The sequence below is a fragment of the Hemitrygon akajei genome, chromosome 12, assembly GCF_048418815.1.
Source record: "Hemitrygon akajei chromosome 12, sHemAka1.3, whole genome shotgun sequence".
Taxonomy (NCBI): domain Eukaryota; kingdom Metazoa; phylum Chordata; class Chondrichthyes; order Myliobatiformes; family Dasyatidae; genus Hemitrygon; species Hemitrygon akajei.
Genome location: NC_133135.1, coordinates 49,625,785 through 49,650,464, shown reverse-complemented (window position 1 = coordinate 49,650,464; position 24,680 = coordinate 49,625,785). Strand labels below are relative to the sequence as shown.

At 35.9% G+C, this 24,680-nt stretch overlaps 1 protein-coding gene across 10 annotated transcripts in view; it reads left to right on the top strand.

The window, feature by feature from the left end:
* nfia (nuclear factor I/A) overlaps positions 1–24,680 on the top strand; it is a 775,862-nt gene that overhangs the window by 235,307 nt on the left and 515,875 nt on the right. For 5 of the 10 annotated variants that reach the window (XM_073063061.1, XM_073063065.1, XM_073063060.1 and 2 more), the window contains exon 2: positions 6,624–7,155. In XM_073063061.1, the coding sequence (XP_072919162.1) occupies positions 6,624–7,155 (532 nt within the window). Of the gene's footprint in view, positions 1–339; positions 1,160–6,237; positions 6,447–6,623; positions 7,156–24,680 lie in introns of those variants that run through there. The other 5 variants (XM_073063066.1, XM_073063068.1, XM_073063067.1 and 2 more) reach the window with 2 other exon arrangements.

Below are 24,680 nucleotides of genomic sequence, written 5' to 3'. Positions count from 1 at the left end.
TATATATATCATTCAAGTTGTGTGATAACTAAAATGCGCTGCGCTCTCAGAATTGATCCTTAAAGTGAAGTTGCGCAGTTGAAGCAATGAAAACTACAAGACCCAGAAAGCATTGCATTGATGCGCATGCGTACTGGGCATCCAATCGTTTACTATTCAGTGTTACATATGGGTCACTTGCGCAGGCAAAGAAAATGTCAAACAATGACCGGCAGGCGGGCGGAGGAGCGGTGGACGTGACTTTCGACTGGGTGACGCGAAGAAGAAAAATAACAATAAATAGACACATGATTCTTAGTTATGTATTGTGATTTATTGCTGTTAGAAAAAGGCGCCAAAGCGTGAGTGTGTTAACAAAACATGGGTTAGGGAAAGAAAAATACGAAATAATTTCGCAACTAACTTTGATGCTGACAAGCTCTATATTTTATACAAGAAAGTTGCACGCAGACTTAGAACTTTCTTAATAGATATGGCATGGTGGTGGGCATTTGTGGCGGAATTTCTTTTCATTTCTGGGCCGTAAGAAAGAAACGCACTCAGTCTGCCACAAGCGCTCAAGTCCAAGTTCATTGTGGGCTCTCCAGATTGGCCGCTGTATCCAGCCACACTGTCCTGCTGCATTCGGGTGTTGACGCAGAGCCTCAGGGCTGGGTAGGGGATCGGGTTTTATTTAAGGATCCAGTCGTTCTGTTTTTTTCTCTCTCTGTCTAAAACCTTCTCAGAGAGAGAGCGATGTTCGCGTGGCGCCGGGAGCTGCGGAGCGTTCGAGAGGGGTGTAGTCCAGTCTGGCTCGGAGAAAGCCAGCGCTTCCTTCATTGACAGGCGACCGCCTGACTTTTCCCCGTTAAATTCTCTATCATAATCTCAAGCCCGCTGCCCTAGAAAGCAGCTCACGAGCGGGCGGGAAAAGATATCTCTCCTCGTAAGCAGGTGTGAGACCGAGGGAGAGGAAGGTGTGCGCGAGGCGGCCGCCCGACTGTCACACTGAGAGAGGCAGAGTTGCGATGTGGACTATATAGTAACTATAGGCGGGGTTAAAGTTCAGGATGGAGAAGCGAGCTGGCTTCAGTTCGAGACTGAAATGTGAAAGCCGGCTTTTCCTCTCACCACCACCAGCACCGCCACAATAATGTACTCTCCGCTCTGTCTCACCCAGGTAGGATACATTTTTGCAACATTTGTATCCCTTTAGAGGCCAGCATGGCATTTTATTAAACTTTTTCCCCCTCTCTTTTTTTCCTGCGTTCTGCTGCCTCTGATCAGTGAGTGGGCTCAGCGATCTGCCCCATTGAGGCACATGGCTAATGGCGGATACGTATTAATATTTATTATTTTGACTGTAATTTTTTTAGAATATACTTTTACAAATTATACAAGTTCCAAGAGCGGTTTTTGCATAAGTGCTGTGTATATCTGAAGACTTTCCCAGGCCAGCGAAGTGTGGCGATGGCTGCTGTTATTTTTTTTGAAGGGGGGGTGGGTGGAAAGCGAGCGATGGGGAAGCACGCTTTTGTTTTGACTGTAAGGTACCGAGTTTACTCACAACAGCAGTGCAGGGAAGTTTGATTTAAATAATATCTTTGATAACAATCCCGCTAATGCCTGCTCAGCACGCCGCAGCGCTTGGCCAGCGGGTTCGGCTTGCACTGCGCTCGGAGTGCTCGCTGTTGAGGCTGGTTTTCCCAGGCTGAAGTAGACTTGACGGCGAGAGTTTCTTGGCGGGGCACCGAGGTTCCGTCAGGTGTGGAGTATCGTCTAGCCAAGTTGCTTTCCCTAGGAGGTTGAGCTGTTCTAACTTTCTGAAGCTCTTCTGCAAACACTGCGATTTGATGGGTGGTTGCGGGTGTTGTGGTTGAGAAACGACATCGGCTTCCCTTTCGAGTTTCTTTTTATTATTTGCCTTAACAATTTCTCCCACCCATCACCTATGTCATTACTCTCTGGAAGTTGGGACCTTTCAGTTGGCGACCCCAAAGGTTTACCCCTTTGACAGTGTATTATTGATGCTCCTTTTGAAGAAGGTCGGGGTTTCCCCGGTGAAAGCGTTGGCTGCTGGCGGGCCGCGTTTCTTTACACTTAAGTTTCCAGATTGCGGTTTTGCTTTGAAATCTGTTTTATTTTATCCTTACACACACCCGAGGAAATTTAACCCACGGTAATTCCAAGACTTTTATTTCAAAACGTGAGCTGTATGAAGTGGAGTCGGGATTCCCGATTTTATAAAACAAATCTACATACGGATTTTTGTTTTCAAAATATGGTCATTTCCAATATTACCAGCAAACAGTTTGTGTATCTTGCCAGTTACTCTGTTTCTTTTTAAAAGTTGCACGTGATTTAGAAGTTTCCAACGCTTTATCAGCAATGGACATTCTTTGCAATGTTTCTATGAATCTACTTAATTAATAACTTTCCCTTATGTGGGTGGGGGCAGCATCAAGATCTTCACAAAATCTTTTAAAATCTGCTAAGCAAACCGTGGGAAAGATTCGTGTTATGACTCTAACTTTGCATTAACAGCAATATAAAGTCAAAGTCAACATGACCATCTTGAAGTAACTGTTCTATTTCTCAAGTTGGCGTTCCCCATGAACACATCAAATTGTTCGGTGTTTTACTATCTGCTCGAAAGTTATTATTTTAAAATTATTGTAAAAGTTTAATGTAAACTCTACACAGAATTTGGTAACCTGTGTGTAACAAAACATTTCCCACTTTTCCTGTATCCATTAACTGCGCAAGTCATTCATTACTGGTGTTATTCGCACTGTTACTGTATTTCGGGATACTTTCTAGTATTGTATCATTTTTGAACAATGGAGTTGTTAGCTGTAGGTAATTTAAGTACTTAGGCCTTCAGTTTTAGATCGATTCTCAGTCTCAGATTTAATAGCACATTCTTTGAGGAATCTGTTAAAAGTATTATTTTAAAGGATAAATACTCCAGAGAAAAAAATGGTATCTCTTAAATTTAAGAGGGTGTTGGTACAGCATTTATTGTATTGTATAGAAAGAATTGATCTTTCGAATAATAACCATTTCCAGCATCTACAATATTTTCCTTTTGTTCTGTCTATTGAATATATGTTTTTAAACAGAACACCTCAATAAAATATCATAGATGCTTGAATGTATAAATTTTAATCATGCCACTTTTTAAAGAAAGGACTTTTAATGACTTCTAAAACTTCCGTTAAAGTAAGTTCTGCTTGTTTCTTTGCTAATTTTAAAAATTTGCGCAGAAGAGAAAATGTTCATCAAATGCATTAGATTGTTTTTTTTTTAAAAGTAAATGTTGATAGGAAAGGTGTGGAAAAGACCTGAATTAAATGGCAGCAAGCAGAGTGTTGGAGTTTCAGCAGTCAGTTACAGTTGTTTGTAAACAAAAAGGAACAATTATCAGAGCTGTAATATAAGTCTGCAAAGTTTTTGACCACTTAAAGGAAGGTTGGTGCTATTTGTTTGCTTCAGCATTTTGGACTGTATGCACTAATTGATGTGGTAGTGCCAAAAGAAGAACGTGCTTGCTAGACTGGAGTGCAGTGCTGAGGTTTATATGAAAATAGACCCACAACAAAACCACAACTTCACTGATTGTCACTTAAGGAACTAAGTGGTTTGCCATTCAGAAATGTAAAATATTTAGAAATCAGCACAAACTGGGCATACTTGTTAAAAGTATAAAGGGAAATAGTCTTTATTTGGGAGAAAATATGTTTTTGGTTAGAAAATGCAACTTAACACACTTCACGCATCAATGTTGCATGTCATGGAAGCTACCATCAAATTGCAAAATGTACTGTAACTACCCCCAATCTTTTCACAATATAATGATGTTTAATTTGTAGATAATAAGGAGCAACTGCAGGAGGATAAATATACTAATGATGGTTCAACCTCCTAGCCTGCGGACTTCCCCACTGCTGTAAAATTCACTTTTCATAACATTTCATTTTTGTTTGCTAAGCAGATTTTCTTTTTGCTTAAAATATGTTATGTATTTTTATTTCACATTGAGATTGAGAAGGAAAGATGACTGGCATCTTGGAAGATGTAGGGTTGACGGTGACGTGGATTAAAGTAATTTAAAGCTTTTTTTCTGAATTGGCAGTATGGTAGAGTAAGGAAACTGTACGTTGGACGATTTCCAACATAAAGTCGATGCAAGAATATATAAAACTTGTAGGCTTTGGACTGAATTAAAATGTAAATATACATATGCAAATGATTGTAAAACCATAATGTACCACGCTCAGAACTTAAACATTACGATAATAGGTAATACACAATGTAAATTTTCCCGTCAATCAGTCAATTTTTACATTTTTGAGTAATAATCTATATTTTATACAACTGTCATTTTTAAATTACTAATTTATTATTTTACCTTTTCCCTCCCCAACTGCAAATGGTTTTTTATGGACTTGAATCCTGTTGCAATACAAAGCAGCAGAGGGCAGATCTGAACTAGTGGCATCTGAAGGCCACAGCAAAGGACATCAATGTGGTGACATAGTATCACCACACTGGCATCCCTTGTTCCATGTATGCACACAACCAAGGTCAAATACTGACACTACAGTACGTCTGTACTGTATCTATATTCACTCCAAAAACTGACTTTTAGTCTGGGTTGAGTTCTTTATCTTGGCAATTTGTGCCATATTTACAAAAAAGTACTTTGGTGCAAATTTAATTTCTGAATTCAGAAATGGAGAATGCTGAGAATGTATTTGAAGAGATTTCTTTCACCATATTACATACTTTGATCTAATGAAACCTTTTAGTAGAGTTTATCTTAAGGAAATTTAGGACAAAAACTTTAAATTGAGGTGAAAATGTAACAACAGTATTAACCCTTTTAATACTTTATGAAATTAAGTTGTTTAAATTGTGTTCAGGAATAAATAGATTGTCTTGACTCTCTTTTCCACCTTTTGACACACTATAGGAGGAGATGTGTATCTGCTTAGGTAGTCATTTAATAAATTTGAGCATCATTATTTGTTTTGGCAGTTTGAAAATCTCCTTTACAGGACAGATTGTTACCTACGTGTAGATGATTTTAGTAAAGGAATTCAATTAAGCTTGAAGAATTACAGGCCAGATGTCGTGTGGCTGGAAAAAGGTTGGTAAATGAAAATTCACTTTAATCTAAAAATCCTCCAAATGTTCCCACCAATGCAACATTTTTTCATTAATTTATATCATTAGCAAAATCCTTTCTAGCCTGAACTGCTGTGGCCTAGTTTAGACCATGAAAATCCACAACTTTATTGAGCAAAGAGAATGTGAAATACACACCATTTCAGAATTTTATTTTCTGCTGTTAAAACAGATTTAGCATCCTCGTCATCATAAAAGTGATACTACTTTTGTTTTATTGTTTAAAGACACTTTATGCAGCATTTGGTTTAAACAAAAGAAAAAGACAGATGGCAGTTTTGGTCAGAACCCTTTTTTCCATTCGTTGTTTGTGGGTTTTTGATACTTAAGTATTTAATGTTAAATTTATTATTATCTATTAAAATGTATGAATTTGACAAATAAATAAATAACATACTGATAAGTATTAACAATGCTTTGTTATTGTTTACATTTATAATTCCTGTGAGTAGTTAACAGTCATCCCCGTCACTTTTATGTTATTGATTAAAAATAGGATTTCAAAGATCGATAATGATCATCATTTACCCTCTGGATTTACAGATTTTTAAAAAATGTATTTACTAGTTGAGTAAAAGGGGTGACACAAATTTATTTCATGTTATTATTGAATAAGGATTGCAAATAAATTACTTTATAATAACTATTCAATACTTCTTATTTGGCACTATCTGTATACAGATTCAAATAATGCGTAAGCGTGTTTTTATTTTTAATTTTTGTTCACAAGGGCACAGCTCAATGTGACATTTCTTGTGAAAATAGCATGAATTCACAATGAAGAATATGCAGATTTTTTTCTGACTGTACAGACTTGCTGTGTTTGAAACCATCTTGTGGAGGGAAGAGGGGGGGTTGTCCTCTCTTGCTTAGCACAAAGCCCCCTCGTACGAGCTGTTGATTGGCATTCTAGTGTGTGGAATTTGCCAAATAGGCGGGCTCATGCTGGCTACACCACATGCAAAGGGGTTGGGGACGGAGAGTGTAGAGATCTGCGTTTTTTTTTTAAAGCTGGCGAAGGTTAATGAAAGCACCCATGCTTTAGTCGAGGGATCTTTCTCTACTGTTTTGGGAAAGCTCTTCATAAACAAACCAAGCACACGCAGGGAATGTCTTGAATATTGGCAAGTGTTCTGGACTTTACCTACATGGGTGCTTTCAGTTATGCCGTCGGCATCTTTCTGACTGTTCCACACAAAGAATTCTCACTGTACATGGCATAAATTTTTCTAAGTCCAGCTTTGAGCAAAATACAGTGCTGGTCTGAGTTTACAATGGTATTGAATCAAATTTCTTATTTAAATGAAATGTCTCTTGATTTTTCAATTTATTATTCATTTGTTTACTTTATAAGAAGCCAATTCTGATGAATGTTCATGTGTAGTGCTGGTTCTTTTGTCAGAACTTCATTTTTGCTTATTCTTTCTCTTCTGTTTTATTTTACTTTTTTTTAGGATGAATTCCATCCCTTCATTGAAGCACTTCTGCCCCACGTCCGAGCCTTTGCTTACACATGGTTCAACTTGCAAGCCCGAAAGCGAAAATACTTCAAGAAGCATGAGAAACGCATGTCAAAGGAGGAAGAGAGAGCAGTGAAGGATGAGCTGCTGAGCGAAAAGCAAGAGGTGAAGCAGAAATGGGCATCCAGGCTCCTGGCAAAGCTGCGCAAAGACATCCGACCTGAGTATCGAGAGGATTTTGTGCTCACAGTCACTGGGAAGAAACCTCCTTGCTGTGTGCTTTCAAACCCAGACCAGAAAGGCAAGATGCGGCGAATTGACTGCCTGCGGCAAGCAGACAAGGTCTGGAGGCTGGACCTGGTTATGGTGATTTTATTCAAAGGTATTCCACTCGAAAGTACTGATGGTGAACGACTCGTAAAGGCCTCACAGTGCTCTAATCCTGGGCTGTGCGTGCAGCCACATCATATAGGAGTTTCTGTTAAGGAACTCGATTTATATTTGGCGTACTTTGTGCAGACACCAGGTAAGTAAAATTTCTGGAAACATTTCTTAAGAATCCTAATAAGGAATACTACATTTGATTTTACTTTTTGTGAAATGGTTATGCTGCATGTGTCCTCACCTTAAATGTAACCTTTCATAATGGTTGTTCTGTGTATGTACTTTTTATAAAGTTAACTTTCTTCTGCATGCTCTTGAAAATAATCTAGATCCTATCCTGTTGCAAATGTAGCCTAAACTTGTTAAAGCAATCTGTGATTTTGATCAGCATTTTTGTTTCTTTTGTGTAATGGTCATAAATGCTCATTACAGGCCGGATCTGCAAACTGCTGTTAAACTCTCCAGCTGTGTTTCTCACGCCCTTCACGATCAAACCAGCATTCTCTTTCTTTCCTCCCTCTCCCACCGTTAATAGACCAAGATGGAAGATGAAAATTCCCATCAGAATTGCATTTAGTTTATGAGTAAAAGAGAAAATTACCATTATTTTAGGGTGGATATGTGATGTACAAACCAAAATATACGGACCACCCGCAACTCAAAAAGCATGACCAAAAGTTTGAGAATTTGGGTCAGCCAGTGCCCCAGAGTGCTGGTGCGGGACTTATGCCAGCTTGGGTCCAGCAGTGGAATTCTGCAGCTGAGGGCTGAGGACTCTTGTGTTGTGAATTATCTGCTGCCCAAGTTAAGTGTCAAACTTTGGATTCTACATAATGCTTATAGTGACGATGTAACGTAGTTTATGGCTGCTCTCCACCAGCTTCCTGGATAAAGTTCTCATGTGTTCTTTAAAGATTCTTATTTACAGGTATACCATGAGAACAGGAGATATGTCTATATGTGGTAAATACAAATGGTGGTTATAAAACATTAATGCGGAAAATGGTTCCTGAACACTTTGATTTTATTTCTTACGTTTGTCGCGTTTATCGCAAACTCGAGTAATTCTAAAGTCTTTGATTTCCTCCTATTTTAATCATGTCACTACAAATCACTGGTCTTCAGTATGGCAAGTACTTAGAATATGTATCATACAAATATTATACTTCAAAATGACAGTCATTTGAAGCTTTGAATCTGTTGTGAAACGTTTTGCTTTTAGGTAATACTTTTGCGACTGGCAGTGTCGCTTTTCATGGTTTTGTTTGTCCTAAGTCAGGATCTTTGGCAAATTAAAAACTAATGGACTTCATGGCCATTGGCTCTTAAAATAATAGAGATAATTGCTACAGGTCCAAATACATTGGAAAATGTATTCTGTTCCATCCACATATAGCATATTACCTTTTATATCAGCCATGAAGTGACGAGGAACAGGTCAGTATTAACCGGAAATATTTACTCAAGTGTTCACCAAAAGAAGCAAAGTGAAATGCATACAATGCTTTTAAATAATACACATTTTAAAATGAGATGCTTGCAGAGAGTTGTGCACAGAAAATCTACTGGATCCAATTTTGGCCTGCTTGGAAGGTTTAGGAGTTTTCAATGGACTGAGCAGCTGCCAGTTCTGGCAGAAAGCAAGAACTCTAAAAAGTGCTTTGTCCAACATGCCAAAGCCAACATGGGAATACGTGGCCACTTTTTTCTCGCTGACGCTTGGCTCTTTCCTGTAGTCTGATTTCGAAGTGCCATGTTTTGGGGAGCAGATTATATCGCTATTAGAATTTTTTATTCATTTAATCAAACAATTTTATTCTAAAATTGAAAAGGGGTGTTTTTGATACTTTCTGCAGGTAACTGAGTTTTTTTAGCAAGTGCTCAATGCATTGAGCGGTTACGAAAACTCAACTCTTTTTCAAAATAAATTTAGCAATTTAGCAATGCAGAGGCCTCCTGAAATAATAGAAAAGCTGTATTAACTAAGGCAACTAATTACTGATAATAACTGGTTGAAGTTTGGAAATATTTTGCTGTGAATATTTATGGACAAAGTGCAGTTGTAAAAATAAATCACTTGCTGGGAAATCTCAAGGTAAAGCATGTAACTTTTTAAACAAATTTAATTGTAACTGTCGTCAATAATTGCCATTGATTTTTATTTTATATTTTTACATACTATTTGCTTTAATAGTTGTTTAGGCCTGAATTCAGGGATTATTTGTTTCCAGTTAATTTAAATTAGAATTGATCGAGACATCCTCAATATAGAAATATAGACTTGTATTCAATCAAATGTTCTGAATTTTTTAATTGTTCAGCAGAAGAATTTAGTTCTAAAGCAGTAGGAGAACATCCTAAATCTATTCTATGGAATATCCCTTTGTAGAAGAAGTGTAGCAATGGCCACAGTGTAGCAGCTCAGAGAAAAGCATGACATTTTAATCTACTATTCAGGATTTCAAAGTTGTGCCACTTGAATTGGTTGCATCAGAAAATATAAAAATATCACTAATTTTAACAGTCCAAGGTCTGGATGACAAAGACTTTTATGACATGCTGTCAAAAGTGTAATTGAGAGTACTATAACTATCAAGGACATTTTTCAAAGATTAATCTAATTCAGATTTTAAATATTCAGAAATGATCTGTTTTAAGCTAGTGTTCGCTGCCACCTTAACTACACAGAATAGTTTTTGGAAAACATGTATTTTAAAAAAGCTAGAGAAATAGGATTGAACAGTCCTAATGATCTTGTTTTCCTTTGCATTTAGTTTGTAATTAGCAGATGAGCTCTTTGTCAGACCAGCATCCCATGCACGTATCGATTTAAAGTTAGAAATATACAGCATTGGAGGAAGACAAACTTTCTTTTGAAAAGGTGCAAGGCACAAACTAATTTATGGCCTGCACCATTAGCAGCTGACCCAGGTCAAAGTGGCATCATTCCAGGCACGTGTAAGGGTCATGACATAAGTTGTTTAGGTCGTGACCCAAGCCAACAGGCATTTGACCCCTTAGATAAACGGTGATCTTTGCTTATTAGTGGGCAGTCATGCGAATGCTGTCTTCAGCTTGTCAGTATTGTTGTGACCCACTGCCTATGCAAACAGTTTGTGGAAGGGGAATCTAGACTGAAATAGAGTCCGAGTTGAGAGAATTCTCCATAGTCAAGTTTAAGTGGAAAGAAAATTTAGACCTTGATCTTGCTGATTTTTGTTTTTAAATCTAAGTTTCTTCCAAAGTTCTTGTTTTTATTCCTAGCATCTGTTTATTTTTGTTTCTTCTGTTTAGTGGGATCAAAGCAAACTACAAAAAATGTATTTTGACCTTCAGTAACAATAGAAATTTTTAGAAGTGAATATCAAATGTCAGCTTACTTATCATGTAACTCATTTTTATGTAGCTTTTACTCTAATTTACCCAATAATGCATCTACCCAATTCTTTACCTAGCAACGAATTGTGTAATCCATAAATTAGATCAAACTGAATAAATGAGGTGATAGATCAAAATTAATATTTAATGTAAGTTCTTATTTACTTACCATGTCTGGTAACCATTTGATTACTAGATTTACTTTACCTGAAGGCCTTTCTTTCCTAGTACCTCTTGCTATCTTCAGAGAGACATTTAGTTAGAACTTTTGAACAGTGTTTTGATTGAGCAGCAAACTAAAATTTGATGACTAGAAAACTGTGCTGCTCCATGCTGATGTAAATCCTGAAATTATTTTTGGACCCATGCAAGTTTCTATATTCACAACTAGCAATTGTAGAATACACAAACATTGATTACTGGGAAGGCTACAGGACCAAAGGTGCACGAGGGTGGGTTCAGAAGCAAGTAGAAATGTTAGTGACAATTAAACTGGGGAAAAAACCAAGCAATTCAAAATATAAAACCTATACTGAACAATATGCTGGATTTTGTCACAGACTGTAATCTAAAGAGTTGTATGCTCAAGATTTTCAAGGTTAGTGACAGTTTAGAATGTTATTTTATGCAGAACACTTGGAAAGGAATGCTTGAGGAGGCACATAGTGTGTATAAAGAGAAAAGTGGAGCAAGAATGATTGAATTGTTTTTAATTTTTAAGATTGATTTGATTATAGAACCTTTTCCAGTCTCATAATGTCATGTGTTCTTTTGAATGTGATTGTAAATCACTTCTCAATTATAATTTCAATATTATTGTATTATTTATAATAAAATAACATGCCTAGTCAATGGCAAAGTATTTATTTAGATTGAGAATGGAAAACTGAAAGCTGTGCAGAAATAAACTTTTAAATTTTTTATCTACAGTATTTGAAACTTGCTATTCATAGTTGTCCCAAAAACTGTAATGTAGCTAAAACAATATTTTAACGAGAAAAAAAGTGCAGACTGTTGGAGTTCCTATGGATCAAGGGTTCCCAACCTGGAGTCCACAGATTCCTTGCATAATGGTTTTGGTCTGTGGCATAAACAAAGTTGGGAATCCTTGCTATGGATACTTCGTACATAAGTCAACAGCAGCTATGGTTTATCTAGTATCTAAAGGCTACTTTCCACCTCTTTTCAACAGCAGCAGTTTTAAATTTCCTTTTCTTTCGATGGCGTGATGAATAACAATAATTTTCAGCTATTTCGGATGAATGTGGTAGAAACCACAATCTTTGTTGTGGTCAGTGCAGTACACAGCAGGATTGAATGTTTCACTAGGTTAAAGCTTTGGCTTCACTGCTGGGAGACCCCAGCTACTTGGATAGGTACGAATTTTGACATCGGTTCTAATCCACTTCTACTGCTTGTTATAGATGAAGTCAGTGAATGAATGTTGTAGTTTGGTTTTGGAAGCTGTTAGTGTTAATATTTTCTATTGAAACCCTGGCAATAGTTCTTTAAATGTTAGTGGTTTCTTTCAACCAGCTGCAGCAATACTGTCTTCTTTGTTGCATTTTCGTGTCTTTTCAAAAGCCTAGCTTCACTTTCAAATCTCACTTTAAATAAATTAATTTTAAAAAAAGATTTGTAGATGAATATAGTTTGGAATCTTGAAAATGCATGCATCAGCTTGATAGCTGAATTTATTTTGCATAGATTAGTTCTTTGAAAGGAGGTGATATAGGAAAAAGTAAATTATTTCTGATTATATTTCTTTCATAATTGTATAAAAACTTGAATCAGCCTACAGCACCCCCCACCTTCCACAAGAAGGGTCTTTTCCTTGCTTAATAGATTATTGTGTTTTTTTGTGTTCATTTATGTCTGTGGAAGTGGGGGGAGGGGGTGTTGGTCAGTATAGAAGTGTTAATCGAACAAGTGGGGCAAATCTTCATTCCACATTGAGAAGTTTTGTCCTGAAAGAAAACTTGTGCCAAACTGTCCTACATCAGACATATTGAATCTTTATTCCCACCTACCTTGCCCTTTATTGCTTTAGGCTGACCACTTTTTGAAGATTATACATACATAAAAACTAAGTTAATTTGGAAATCCTCTTGATGGATTACAGAAACTGAGGAAGAAAAGAGAAGAAAAAACTGCAAATTTTTGTTTCAGCATCTATATATTTTTTGCTAAAGGATGGCCAATTATTACTGAATGCCAAAAAGGGTTAAGCCATTCTCATCTTTTAAAAATACTAAGTAAATGTTATTTAAGAAAATATTTTAATATTTTCAAGTATATTTTTATGGGACTGTAAAATAAAACTTCAGCAACTTTGCCATTATCTGCTTTGATTGACTTTTTATTATAAGCCTTGCAAATTCAATAAAGTGTGTCTACGTGATGGCTGACCAGTATTAAATGTATCCCTTGTAAGAATACAACATGGATACTGTTTCATTTTATAGAGACAAAATCTCTTTTGTTGCATGCTGTAATCAAAGTTTTTTTTAACTCCGTTTTCTGACTTTTCATGGACTTCCAGCATTTTTTTCTAAAAACAGCTTTGATTTTCTTAAATAAAAAAACAAGATCAAAAGCTTGTGTTGAGATTGCACCCCTTCCTCAGAATTAAGAGGGAGTATTTTAAGGTCTTCTCACTGCTCTTAAATACAGGTATCATATTCTCAAAATTAATTGTAATTAATGTTAACATGTTTCTTACCTCATTTGCCTCCTTTTGCATAGTTTTGTTAAGTTTCAGTGAGCAATTAGCATGGAGAGTTTGCACAATTAAAATGATGGTGAGTTATGCAATGGGATTTTGCCTACCGATTCTCCTAGCATTCACCAAGCATTGCAGTATTGATATGCCTCCCATTGAAACAATCCCTGACAGGGTTCATATTCAGTAACACTATAACCGATGCCCTTGATGAAATTAACAATTTTGTTTTCCTAGAAAAAGTAAAATTAGAAAGTATTGTTTTATATGGATATCTTTTTTTTTATATAAATAATAGGTTGTCATCTTAATACCTCATTTTAACCTCAAATAAAGTTGACTAATTATACATTTGTATTGAATTGTATCATACTACGTTGGTTCTGTTATGATGTAGTGCCTGACTATAACAGCTGCCAACTAACATATCGTATTGCCTATTTGAATAGTTAGGAAATCCAAATATTTCAATAACTCAGTTTGCTTCTTATAGAAGCTAAGGACAAGGCTAGGTGCCGAAGCTTTACTTTCCCTCATTGTGAACTTTTTTATCTAAAATTTAACATGATAACGCACTTTGATTTTTTTTTTTTGGGTTGCATTGACGTGCTCATGTATCGGCACATCCTGACTTTACTCTTTTGTGCAACCGTCTACACAGCCAACATTTTTAAAGCTTCCTCTATCCCTTTTTGGCAAATAGAAGCTCTAGGTAGTCATGCCATAAATGTTGGAGAGAACAATATGGTTTAACGCTTTTGGATTTGCTAAATATTGACACTCCCAGAAGGAAAAATGCAACAATGAATGGCATTCAAAAACATTCAGTGGCACATGTATATTGCAATTAAAGAACAGAATAATGTGAAAGATCAAATGGCAATTTCTTTAATACAGTTCTAACATTTTAACAAACTTACTCTGTCCAGCAAATTAGCTGGAGGGATCTTCAATCAACTTTTGTGTTTCAGTCCTCAAATCAGTAGAGCTTGTGAAAGTGGCATGTGAAATATTTAATTAAACTGGGATTTATTTTCACTGTGTCCCAATGTCTGTTCTCTGCTTTTTTCCTTTTGTCTGCTTGTCTATTTTCCATCAATTCAATTACACCCCGATGGCTGTGAACCTATACTGCAATCCTTTCTCCAAATGTTGGCACACAGCATTGCGGGCGTTGACATTTTTGATGGATTTCCTACCTAAAGTTCTCCTTTATAATTAATTGATAGTAAATCACTTTAACTTTTGCCCATCATACATTGTTAGCAACCTTCTCCCTCAAATTACCCCACCTCAACTTCCCATTTTACGAGGCCTGTTTCCATTAGTTGCTCCATCTTGTGGTCTAACTGAGAACCAGCAATAAAAAATTGTTTTACGAGGTTTACGGGAATAATTTAAGTAGAAGGTAACTTTACTCTTTTGTGCAATGAGTTCTTTTTAAAATTTCCCAATCTTTTGCCAGTTGTAAACACCAGGCAATGGTTTGCATCATGCACCAGTTAATAACAAAATATGCATCATTTCCATGAAACAATTAAATAAAGTTATTCATTTTTATATTTAAAATGTTAAGTGATGAATCTTTTAAACAGCTGCTTTGACCTAAGCACCAACTACTAAATCTAGAGAGTAAAAGAATCCATTTCAAATATTTTGAGGTTCTTTGGTGATATTTCAGCAGATGGAAAACTGTTCAGAAAGAGTAATTTTCAGAATGGGTATAGTGTGAGGTGGGGCAGCAGGAAGGGATTCTACAGGTGAGGGGGTGTTTTTGTTGATATAAAGAATGCTGGAAAGCGTGACTAGAGCTATATATGTTGTTTTTCAGTTAGATATGTGTTCTTGTGGTGGGGGGTCACAAATTTTACTGATTCATTGATGAAACCATTGTGTTAGTGATTATACAGAGGTTGGCTTTGGTGACAAGAAGGAGTGAAAGTGAGGTACTGCAAAGGAATTCTATGTTTAAGTTCAATACTCTACTCTCACACCATCCAAGGTCATTCTTTCACTAATGCCCAATGTGGGTCACTACTTCAAAGTAAGTGAGTTAGTTCCATTTGGATTTCTATGGATATACCCTTGTGCAATGTAAAAGGCAAAACTCTTAAAATAAAGGCCTATCGCTTCTTTCAGTTACTTGTATGGATAACTTAGAGGAAGCAAAAATTCAGCAAGGACTTAGAAAATAATGGATGTTACATTTTATGCTTATTATTTAAAATCTTCCAAAACTGTAGAAGAAGGTAAAAGAGGTCATTGAGTAAAATGTCTCATGAACAAGTAACTGTAGAATTTAAGTTAGCTCCTAATGATATTGACAACCTTCTCCAAAAAATTGAAAGTTGAGTATAGTTTAAGTGAGTACCTGCACCTCAAGAAATGCTCAGTTTTCAATATCAGCAATGCCAACTTTATGCAAATATTTAGATAATTAATCCACTAACAGCTGCATGCTTATGCTTGTTTTTTGATGTCCCTCAACCTTGGTGTTGTTCAGAGTTCAGCTGCTAAGTGTTATGGTAAGAGCTTATTCTTTTGTAGCACAAACCTATGGAATATGATTATAGTACTGATGTGGGTAGAATGAAAGTAATATTTAGTGTTGGCCATTGTCCCTTGTGGTTAAAATAAGCTTTTGAACTGTGGAGGCCTACTCCGTGGCTTTTGGTGTTTCATAGTGGTTAGCTTTAGAGTACACCATTCAAATAACTTAGACATTTTTATAGATGGCAGTAAACCAAACTCTAAAATATATTGTATCATTTTCTATGTTGCTTTTGTTTTGGTTTCAAATACGATGTGGGATTAAAAGCTGCACAATTCCCCACAAATGACTTAATTGTTTCTTGGTGAGCCACATGGATTTTGGGGGAAATAAACTTTCAACTTCTCCTTCTATCAAGGATGTACATATAAATCAGATATGTGGAGTGCTATATATTCAATCTAGACCGATGCTGTCCGTTCCGATGTTTATCATGTTCACCTGGCATAATTCCAGTGGAGACTAACAGATCAAATGTAGTAATACACTGTAAATATTTCAGTGCAGTAGTCAAATGTCTTGAAAGTTCTCATAAGTGAAGAAAGTAGTTCTTTAAATATTGGGAAGGGTTACTGCTAGTAACATTAATGGATATTATATGTTAATTTGAGATATATATTGATGACTACCCCAAGTAACAGTAGAACTCTGGTTGCACAACTACAATCATTACTTACTTAAAGATCTTGAAAGCTGAAAGAAAAACTTTGAATGTATTATTTGAGGAAAAGCTGAGGGTTGGTTTTTTTTTGCAGACATAAGATAAGAAGTTTTTATAAAAGCCTCCATAGTTGTGAAACTGATTTTCATTGTAATTCTGTATCCAACGTAGTCTTTATGTCCACCTTAGACATACGTTTGATTGAGTATCACAAGGAGACTTTCAGAAGTGGATGTCTGAACGTTAGGGACAACATAAATAGTCTGACGTCACTGATTACTAACAATTTAATGTTGCCTCCTTAACTGAGGAAAGTTGGTGATAGCTTTTATCGTTAAATGGGTGTCCAGTGACAATACTTTGAATTTTCTTCTTAAATACTTTATTGCATTTATGCAATTAGGCCTATAGAGTTATTATTTTGGAAGATTTGCATTATTTGTAACTTAACACTGTTCAAGTGGATGAACAGATTGCTGCATGGTATGTTTGGTGTGGCTGTTATCACTGTTCATGACAGTAATGGGTATTGTAATTTGAATACTTCAAAAAAATTGAACAACTGGATGATTCTCTTGAATGTTAATCCCTCATAGAGAGAATAATTGTTGTTTGTTGTTTATTGGAGAACAAATGTCTGTAGTTTTCTCATGTTTGCTAGGCGTTTTTTTTAACAATTTGGATGATCTTTGGTGTCTGGATTGAATTTTTCGTCATTGACATGATTTCTTGAATTATTATTTGATGCAATTTATGTAAACCTTTGTTTCTTTTATATATTGTTTCTCATCAGGGGATAGATATGTGTGGATAACAGAATGGGATTAATGTAGGATTCATGGCTGGTTGATGGCTGACATGGGCTTGATGGGCTGAAGGGCTTGTTTCCATGCTCTATCATTCCATGACTCCATGGGCATAACATTCCTTGTCAAATGTAATAAATTAATTGTTCCTCAGAAAACACCAGCAATTTTTACTAATAAATTCTTTACTTAACCCTTTCCATTACATGCAAAAAGATAACACTGCATTAAAATTATTATTTTTATTTAACAAAGGCTAACATCTTAGAATATGGTTCCATTTAATGCTGTCCTAGATTTAACAAGGATTTTTCTCGTTACCTTCTTGTTTCAGATACAGGAGAATTTTAGCTACAAATCAGGACTAATGTGACCTTTTCAAGCAATTGCAGTGATTAGTGTGTGGATGCATTGTCAATATTGTATGTCAAAACCTGATATGTTTAATGGAAATAGATTCCCTTAACTTTCAGCTTGATTATACGTTAACATGGCTAAAATTAATATTTGTTTTCTTCATAACTGATGTATTTTAGTTTAGTCAAAAACAGTTATGGTTTGAAGAATATTTATGCAATAAATTTAAAGAAATAAGAACTTTGCCTATATCAATAACATTGTATCCCTTTTAAGCTGTAGAAAGAAGAGCATAAACTATATAAAGATTTGGGTAAGCTGCCCCCTTTCAGTTACAGTTCAATGCCATTACACAAGTGCTTGTTTAAAATTGACATTGAACGGAAACCTAAATGAGAGTGTCTTCGGATAGGACTGATCATTTCCTCTTGTGTGCCCACTGGATTTTTATTTCCACTTCACCAGTTCCTTGAGCGAGTAGTTTTAATAATTGTATAATGTGCCGGTACCATGTCCATTTTAATTCTCAGTAAAATTTATGCAGGATTGTTCTAGATCTGTCTTTTTAAAGTCCAATTTTACTGGTGACTAAGTGTGAACATTTAATTATTTTAAAGACCATTGAACCCACTGTTCTCTTCACCTATACATGTGAACCTTATTTGACTAACAGCATGTTGCTCCACTCTGTATCATTATTTAAAATGTACAATGTTACAGAAAACAATGAAAGCATGGAGCACAGGTCAAGGAACTGCCACGTGTCGAGGATTTTCATGCAGGAGCTTAATGAAAGATGAGAAATGGATACATTAGTTCCCATTAGGTCATATAAGAAAATATGTGGGAGATTCCTATGAGAAGTAGGAGACTTGGCTGATCTGAAAATGTATTAGGTATTTTAAAATCATATTTTTGAAATGTGTTTAAAATTTCTGCATCCTCTTAGTTCAAGCAGTGCTTAGTAGAACCACTAACTGCTGGTTAAAGGGGAAAGATATGAATTACCATTGTAAGCACAGCAGTCTGGTTTGACCACCTACTGAGAGCTGAGAATTCTATTTTTTTCATTATGCCTACTTTCAGTCTTTTCACAAGCTTTAAGTTTGGTAGTTCCTCAGTAATCATTTGATTCCCAGGCATTGACTTGAAAGAAATACTTTGACTGTTTTGATTTTTCTACTATTGAATTCCATGTTTCATTTAGTTTTTTTTAACGTGAAGTGAACTCTTGAGTCATTTCAGCAAAGGAGGGCATTTGACCTATTAGATGCGTGCCACCAAACAGAATTACATTTCCCTACAATCTTCTAAATTCTTAATTTCAAATATTTACCCCTTATTTCAGAAAGCTGCAATGGAATATACATCCATAGCACCTTCAGGAAATCTTTTCCAAACAATAATTATTTACACAAAGTATTGCTTTTCTTCATGATGTTGTTAAACTTTTGCTTATTGCTTTAAGTCTGACTCATCTGGTCCATGACCCCTCTGCTATGGGGAGGGGGGGTGGGATTCACCTTTTACGTTTTCTAAACTTCTATCAAACTTTCTCTGAATCTTTTCTGCCGCAAGGAGAACAGCCTTAAGTCTGTAGTCTGTACTCATAATTGAAAATCCTCTCTCCTGGAAGCATTCCAGTAAATCTTGTCTGTGCTCTCTGGGGCCTTCAGAACCTTCCTAAAGTGTGGTGACCAGAGTTGGGCACAATACTCTAGTTGTGGCCTAATGAGTATTTTTTTTATAAAGGTTCAACAAAACGGCGTTGTTTTTGTAATTTATGCATGTGTTTATGAAGGCAGGATCACAGATGCTTCATTAACTGCTTTCTCAGCCTGTCCTGCCAGTTTCAAAGATTTATACATATATAGACTGGGCTTGGTGTCATTGTCGAATCTACTACTATACTCCTCATTGCTTGCCACACTTCCAAGCTGTGTAATCCATAAATTTGGAAATTTTACCTGGCACCTCCACGTCTGAGTCAATAAAATATATCAGCCAAAGCAAATGTCCATACACTGATCCTGGGAGAGCACCACAGTTCATGTCTATGCAACCAGATTTTTAAAGAAGCCATTTACTATGACTCGTTGCTTTCTGTCTATTAAACTGGTTCTTACTTTGATACTTCTAACCTATTTATTCTACAGCCTTCAATTTTTCTAACCATTCTTTCATTCAGAATTGCATCAGGTGCCTTCTGATTACAGCTAATTGAGCTGCTACCTCAGGCCTCCAGTGAACTGGACTGAAAACTGACCTTTGGTGCCTGTGTGGAATTTGCACGTTCTTACTGTAACTGCATAGGTTTTCTCTGGGTACTTTAGTCTTCTCCCACGACCCAAAGGCAGATTTCGATGTTAATTGACCACTGTAACTTCTTTCTTGTTAGGCAACTGACCAGATCTGAGCAGATTTGATGGTAATGTAGGAAGAATAGATTATCTGGGGGATGGGATTGTGCAGTGCACTGAATTGCTTCCTTCTATGTTGTTAAGAAATATGATGACGAATTCTTCTCCATTAAATAAACTCTCTAGTTTTTTTTTCCCTCTTGGTCTGCTAAAAGCAGTACTGACTAAAGAGCATTATTCCTAATAATGGGCAATTGCACCACCACCCAAATTTCCCAATGTATTTAAAAGAAAAATTGGAATTCACTGCCTGAAACCAATAATGTGAGTGTTGGCCAAAAAGATTCTGATTGCACAATGTATTTGTATTTTTGTAATAATTTAATATTGTAGAGAATTATGATGGTATTCACTAAACTGCCAATAAACCCATTGTTCTCAGAGTTGTCGAATTTTAGGTTGACGAGGAAAGGCATATAACTTGGCAAAGTAATTGACAGCAAATAACTGTTTAAATTTTGCTGATTATTTTGCTGCATCATAGCAGTTTGACATTTGTCAAAGTGCACAATAATATTTGGGACAAATGAACATTTCAACAAGGTTTATAGTTCACATGCTTTGGCAAGTTTGTTGATGTGTGACTCATGAAGTGGCATTTTAAGTCCACAATTTTTAAGTAGAAAAAGATGTTCTTTCATGGATTATAGTGATAATGAATACAACAAATTGGGTATGTTCCCTAAAATAAGTAGATTACATTCAAGCATCACAAATTTTGGTTGTACTGGAACATCATCATATCATGATTTTGATTAAAAGGTTGATTAATACCCATCATAAGAAAATTATTGTTCAGAATGGCAATTTACAACCCTTATATCTGCAAACATATTCTAATGCTGTACTGGAGCACTCAAAACATTTGTGTTCTTTTTTACTGAATTCTTATTTATTCCTCACCTGGCCATCAGTTGAAGGCTTGTATTGATCTGACTTAAAGAGCCGAATGTGAAGAAGCCAAAGCCAGGCTTTAATTTACCATTAACATGGGTAGGTTTATTTGGAAAGACCAACGACTGTTTCTAAATTTCTGCTTGTTGAAGAAATCCCAGTTGCCTGACTCCAAAGAGGAAAAGTGCTGACAGTTTGTTTTAAAGACATTGGGAATGAAACTCCCATGTAATAGCAGAAAAACAGACTGCAATGTTGACAGGTTCTTTCTCCCCTTCCCCTCCCTTCATCACATACAGGTACTGAGTCCATCCAATAGTTTGTTTTTTTGCTCCAGGTTGCAGCATCTGCAGTCTCTTGTGTCCCTATTTAATAGGTTGTCTTCATTAACCCCCAGTGAGCCGCAATGAGACTGGTGCTGTGGATAGAAAGAAATCATCAGCCAGTGAAAGGTTAAGTAAACCCATGTGTACAGTACTGATTTAAATACAGTTGGAATTACTTGGCACTGGAAAGAATGTTCCCATTGATTGGCATCGATTGAATGACTTCAAATCTACCCACAAGACAACTCTTTGGAACAGCTTTGGATTGTTTCTATGGCAACTGTACTTATCCAAGCATTAACATTATGTTTGGGTCAGGAAGGGGAAAGAGAAAATAGAGACCAGTTGATGGAAGTGGCTAGGGGGAGGGTTGGAGAGGGGAAGGATGGGGAGAGCAGGAAAAATATTTTTTTTGTTGGTCATTCACAATGTGGAAACTAATCCTTTGTCACATATTTGATGTTTTGAAAGAGAAATGCTTGGGAGCGGAAGATGCATAAAATAATCTATTTCAGTGACCACTTGCTGTAAAGATGGTTGATGAAATTAACTACTTTTGGCATTTTTGCAATAATTAAGATTATAGACAATAATGTAGTTAAATATAATAATGTTTTATGCATGATCATTGTAGTCATATGGATTATAGGATAATACCAAGCAGCTATAGATCTAGGTCCACAATATAAGCCCTCAAACTCTTAGTGTAACTATACAATGTTAGAAGTGGATTGTTTAGAGCATGCCACTGTTCTGAAAGCTATCCCATTTCTTGTTGATAATATATAATAGGTATAAAAATTCACCAGGATATCCTGGTATATACTCAATTTAAATTGAACATTTCGTGTGCTGTACCTTAACCGATGTCAAAAGGTGGATTGCCATACCCAATTTACTCCTTCACTCGTGGTTTCAGGGTTCAGCTCTGCATTTCTGCTGGATGTTTGAATTAGGTATGTTTGTCACATTCAAGTACAAGTTTTATGTATCGAATGAGAATCACTGGCCAATTCAACATGCAGTGTCTGGCTGCTTGAATAACTATTGTCAACTTCATAAAGCTCAAATCTGTGCTTGGAGTAATTCAGAAAATGTGTGAATTTGGTATATTGAATACCTATAAAATATGTTAATTTTTTAATGTCATTCAGATTTTGAATCTTGTATCTCTTTTGGTTTTCAGCTATATTTGCTCCATCCTTATCTAATGTTATCTATTGATAGAATGGTTTCCTTGAAGCATGAAAAATAATTTTTATACAGATTCTATTTACTTCCAAAATTTATAAAAATATTCCGATAGTCATCTAAATAAGAAAAAAAAGGTTTAATAATAGTGAACTTGTGCCTATGGTATTGTTTCTGTATGTTGCGTATTGGAAATATATCTTTATATTACATATAGACCTAGTGACATTATTTTATTGATGCTCCTTCATAGATCCTAATTGTCATAAGTGGCATTTGCCGCATGACTTGAATAATTTTCTTCCATGAATTTAACGTTTTTGTGATAAGATTGCATTCGGGACATGTCACATAATGCATGTGCCTATCATAATTTACATCTATTTTTTGGATATGAATATGTCTTAGGCTTCCTGGAAGTTATTTAGAACATTTTGATTTTTTCATTATTTGCCTTAACTAGTTATTACAACTTTTTAAACTTTTAAAAGTAGAGTCGAATTAAGATGCAGTTAACATTAGAGCCACTGATTTTAATTTGCAGTGCATTTTAAAAAAGAGAAGTGGGATTTGGACTCAGCAGTCATTGACATTCCTACTCCCTAGGCAAACCTCATTTTTATTTCTTCTGGGGTATTGAGGGTTATATGTCTATTACACATTTCTGGGGGAGGCTTTCATACAAGCTGAAGCTAGTCGAACCTTAATGGATTGGGATTTTTTTCCCCATTTCTTAGCAGCTTCAGCTAACATCTGAGAATAGACTCTTTGTATTCAGATGCCTTCTAACAAGACGCTCATTGTCTTAAGCCTTTGCCAGGAGAAAGCGAGCCACTGCGCAGCCTTTATTGTGAAGACTTTGATTGTATTTGAACTTGCTGAAGGCTGCATTTGAATTGTAGTCAGACAGTTCATCTGTAGTTTTGCATAGGCTGAGAACTAGTCAGAAATTGCTGTGTTTGTCTAATTACCACTTTAGATAAGATGAGGTGGTGCTGATGTGGTGTTGGTTGGGGAGGGGTGAGAGTGGGTGTAATTGATGAGAGCAGGTGATAAGAAGGTAGTAGAGAGAGGGATAATTGAAGCTTATCATATAGTATGACGATGTGATTGAATTGCTGTGGGGGTTTTGTGTATTCTGATCAGATTCTTGCATTAAAGAATAGTGATGTGTTGCAAGTTCTGAATACATGGTAGATTATTTCCCCATCGTTTTATAACCATTCCCTACAACACTCCCTCCCCCACTATCTCACCTCACACAATTGAAAATATTAAGACCACATTGAATAAGCAGAGAACACATTTTATAAACATCTTTAAGTTATTTTGATGAATGCATAATTGGTAACATTTATATATTGAAACTTGGCTCTGCTGCAGAGTGTGCTTGAAATATTATTGATTGCTTTGAAGTATTTCAATATTCATTTTCTCTCTTCGTCTTCCCTGCCACCCTAACATTTAGGTGAAATAACAGCTACCCTGTAATTGATGCCACAGAAAGCATCAGCTGCAAAAGAAGTGCTAATCCTTGTACTGTATTCGTCAATTGGACTTGGGGAAACGGCGTGGTGTTGGTGATGATGGGAGGAAGTGGGGATATGGGTGAGCAACTTGATAAGATAGCTCAGCCATTATTCAGTCGACTTTTGTTAATTCATTCATGCATGTTGCTGCTAATAAAGTGTCAGACTTCGTAAACCACCAGTAGCTTAAGAATTTGGAGCTCTAAAGTACGAAGCATATGGTTTTAAATGTTAAGTCCTAACCACTTAGAAATTTATTTTCAAAAAAGAACCATTGATTACTTGGTACCGTCTTTCTGTGACAGACAAACTAATGATGCACTTTCTATTGTTTTTTTTTTGAATTTGAGCATAAGTTGTCCACTTGGTTGATCTGATTCTGTTGGGTAATAATATTATCATGTTAAGATGTGACTGAATAGTCTGTACCGAAATAGATTTTAATCAGATTTTACTTGCCATTCCCTTGAAATAGTTTAATCCAAGAGATGGTAAGCAAGGAGCAATTAGGCTGATGGCTTACAAATCTATATAAACAAAAATTAAGAATTATCTTTGCAATTGTACAAAAGTACATTTCGTATTATATATGATATTCTTACAAAGAATGGATTTTTAAGAAAATTACATAGAAAATTATTTTTTTTAATTATTGTTTAAAGTATATGTCATGTAAACCAAGCAAAATCATATTTTCCCAAATGATCTGAATTTTTCAAAGTAGATTCCTTACGTTTAAAGAAAGGGAGATATTCTGCACTGTCAGCATTAGGAAACTGATTAACTGCTGTACCTAAGTCTAAATCAAAGAATCAAGCGCTAAGGCTTTTAG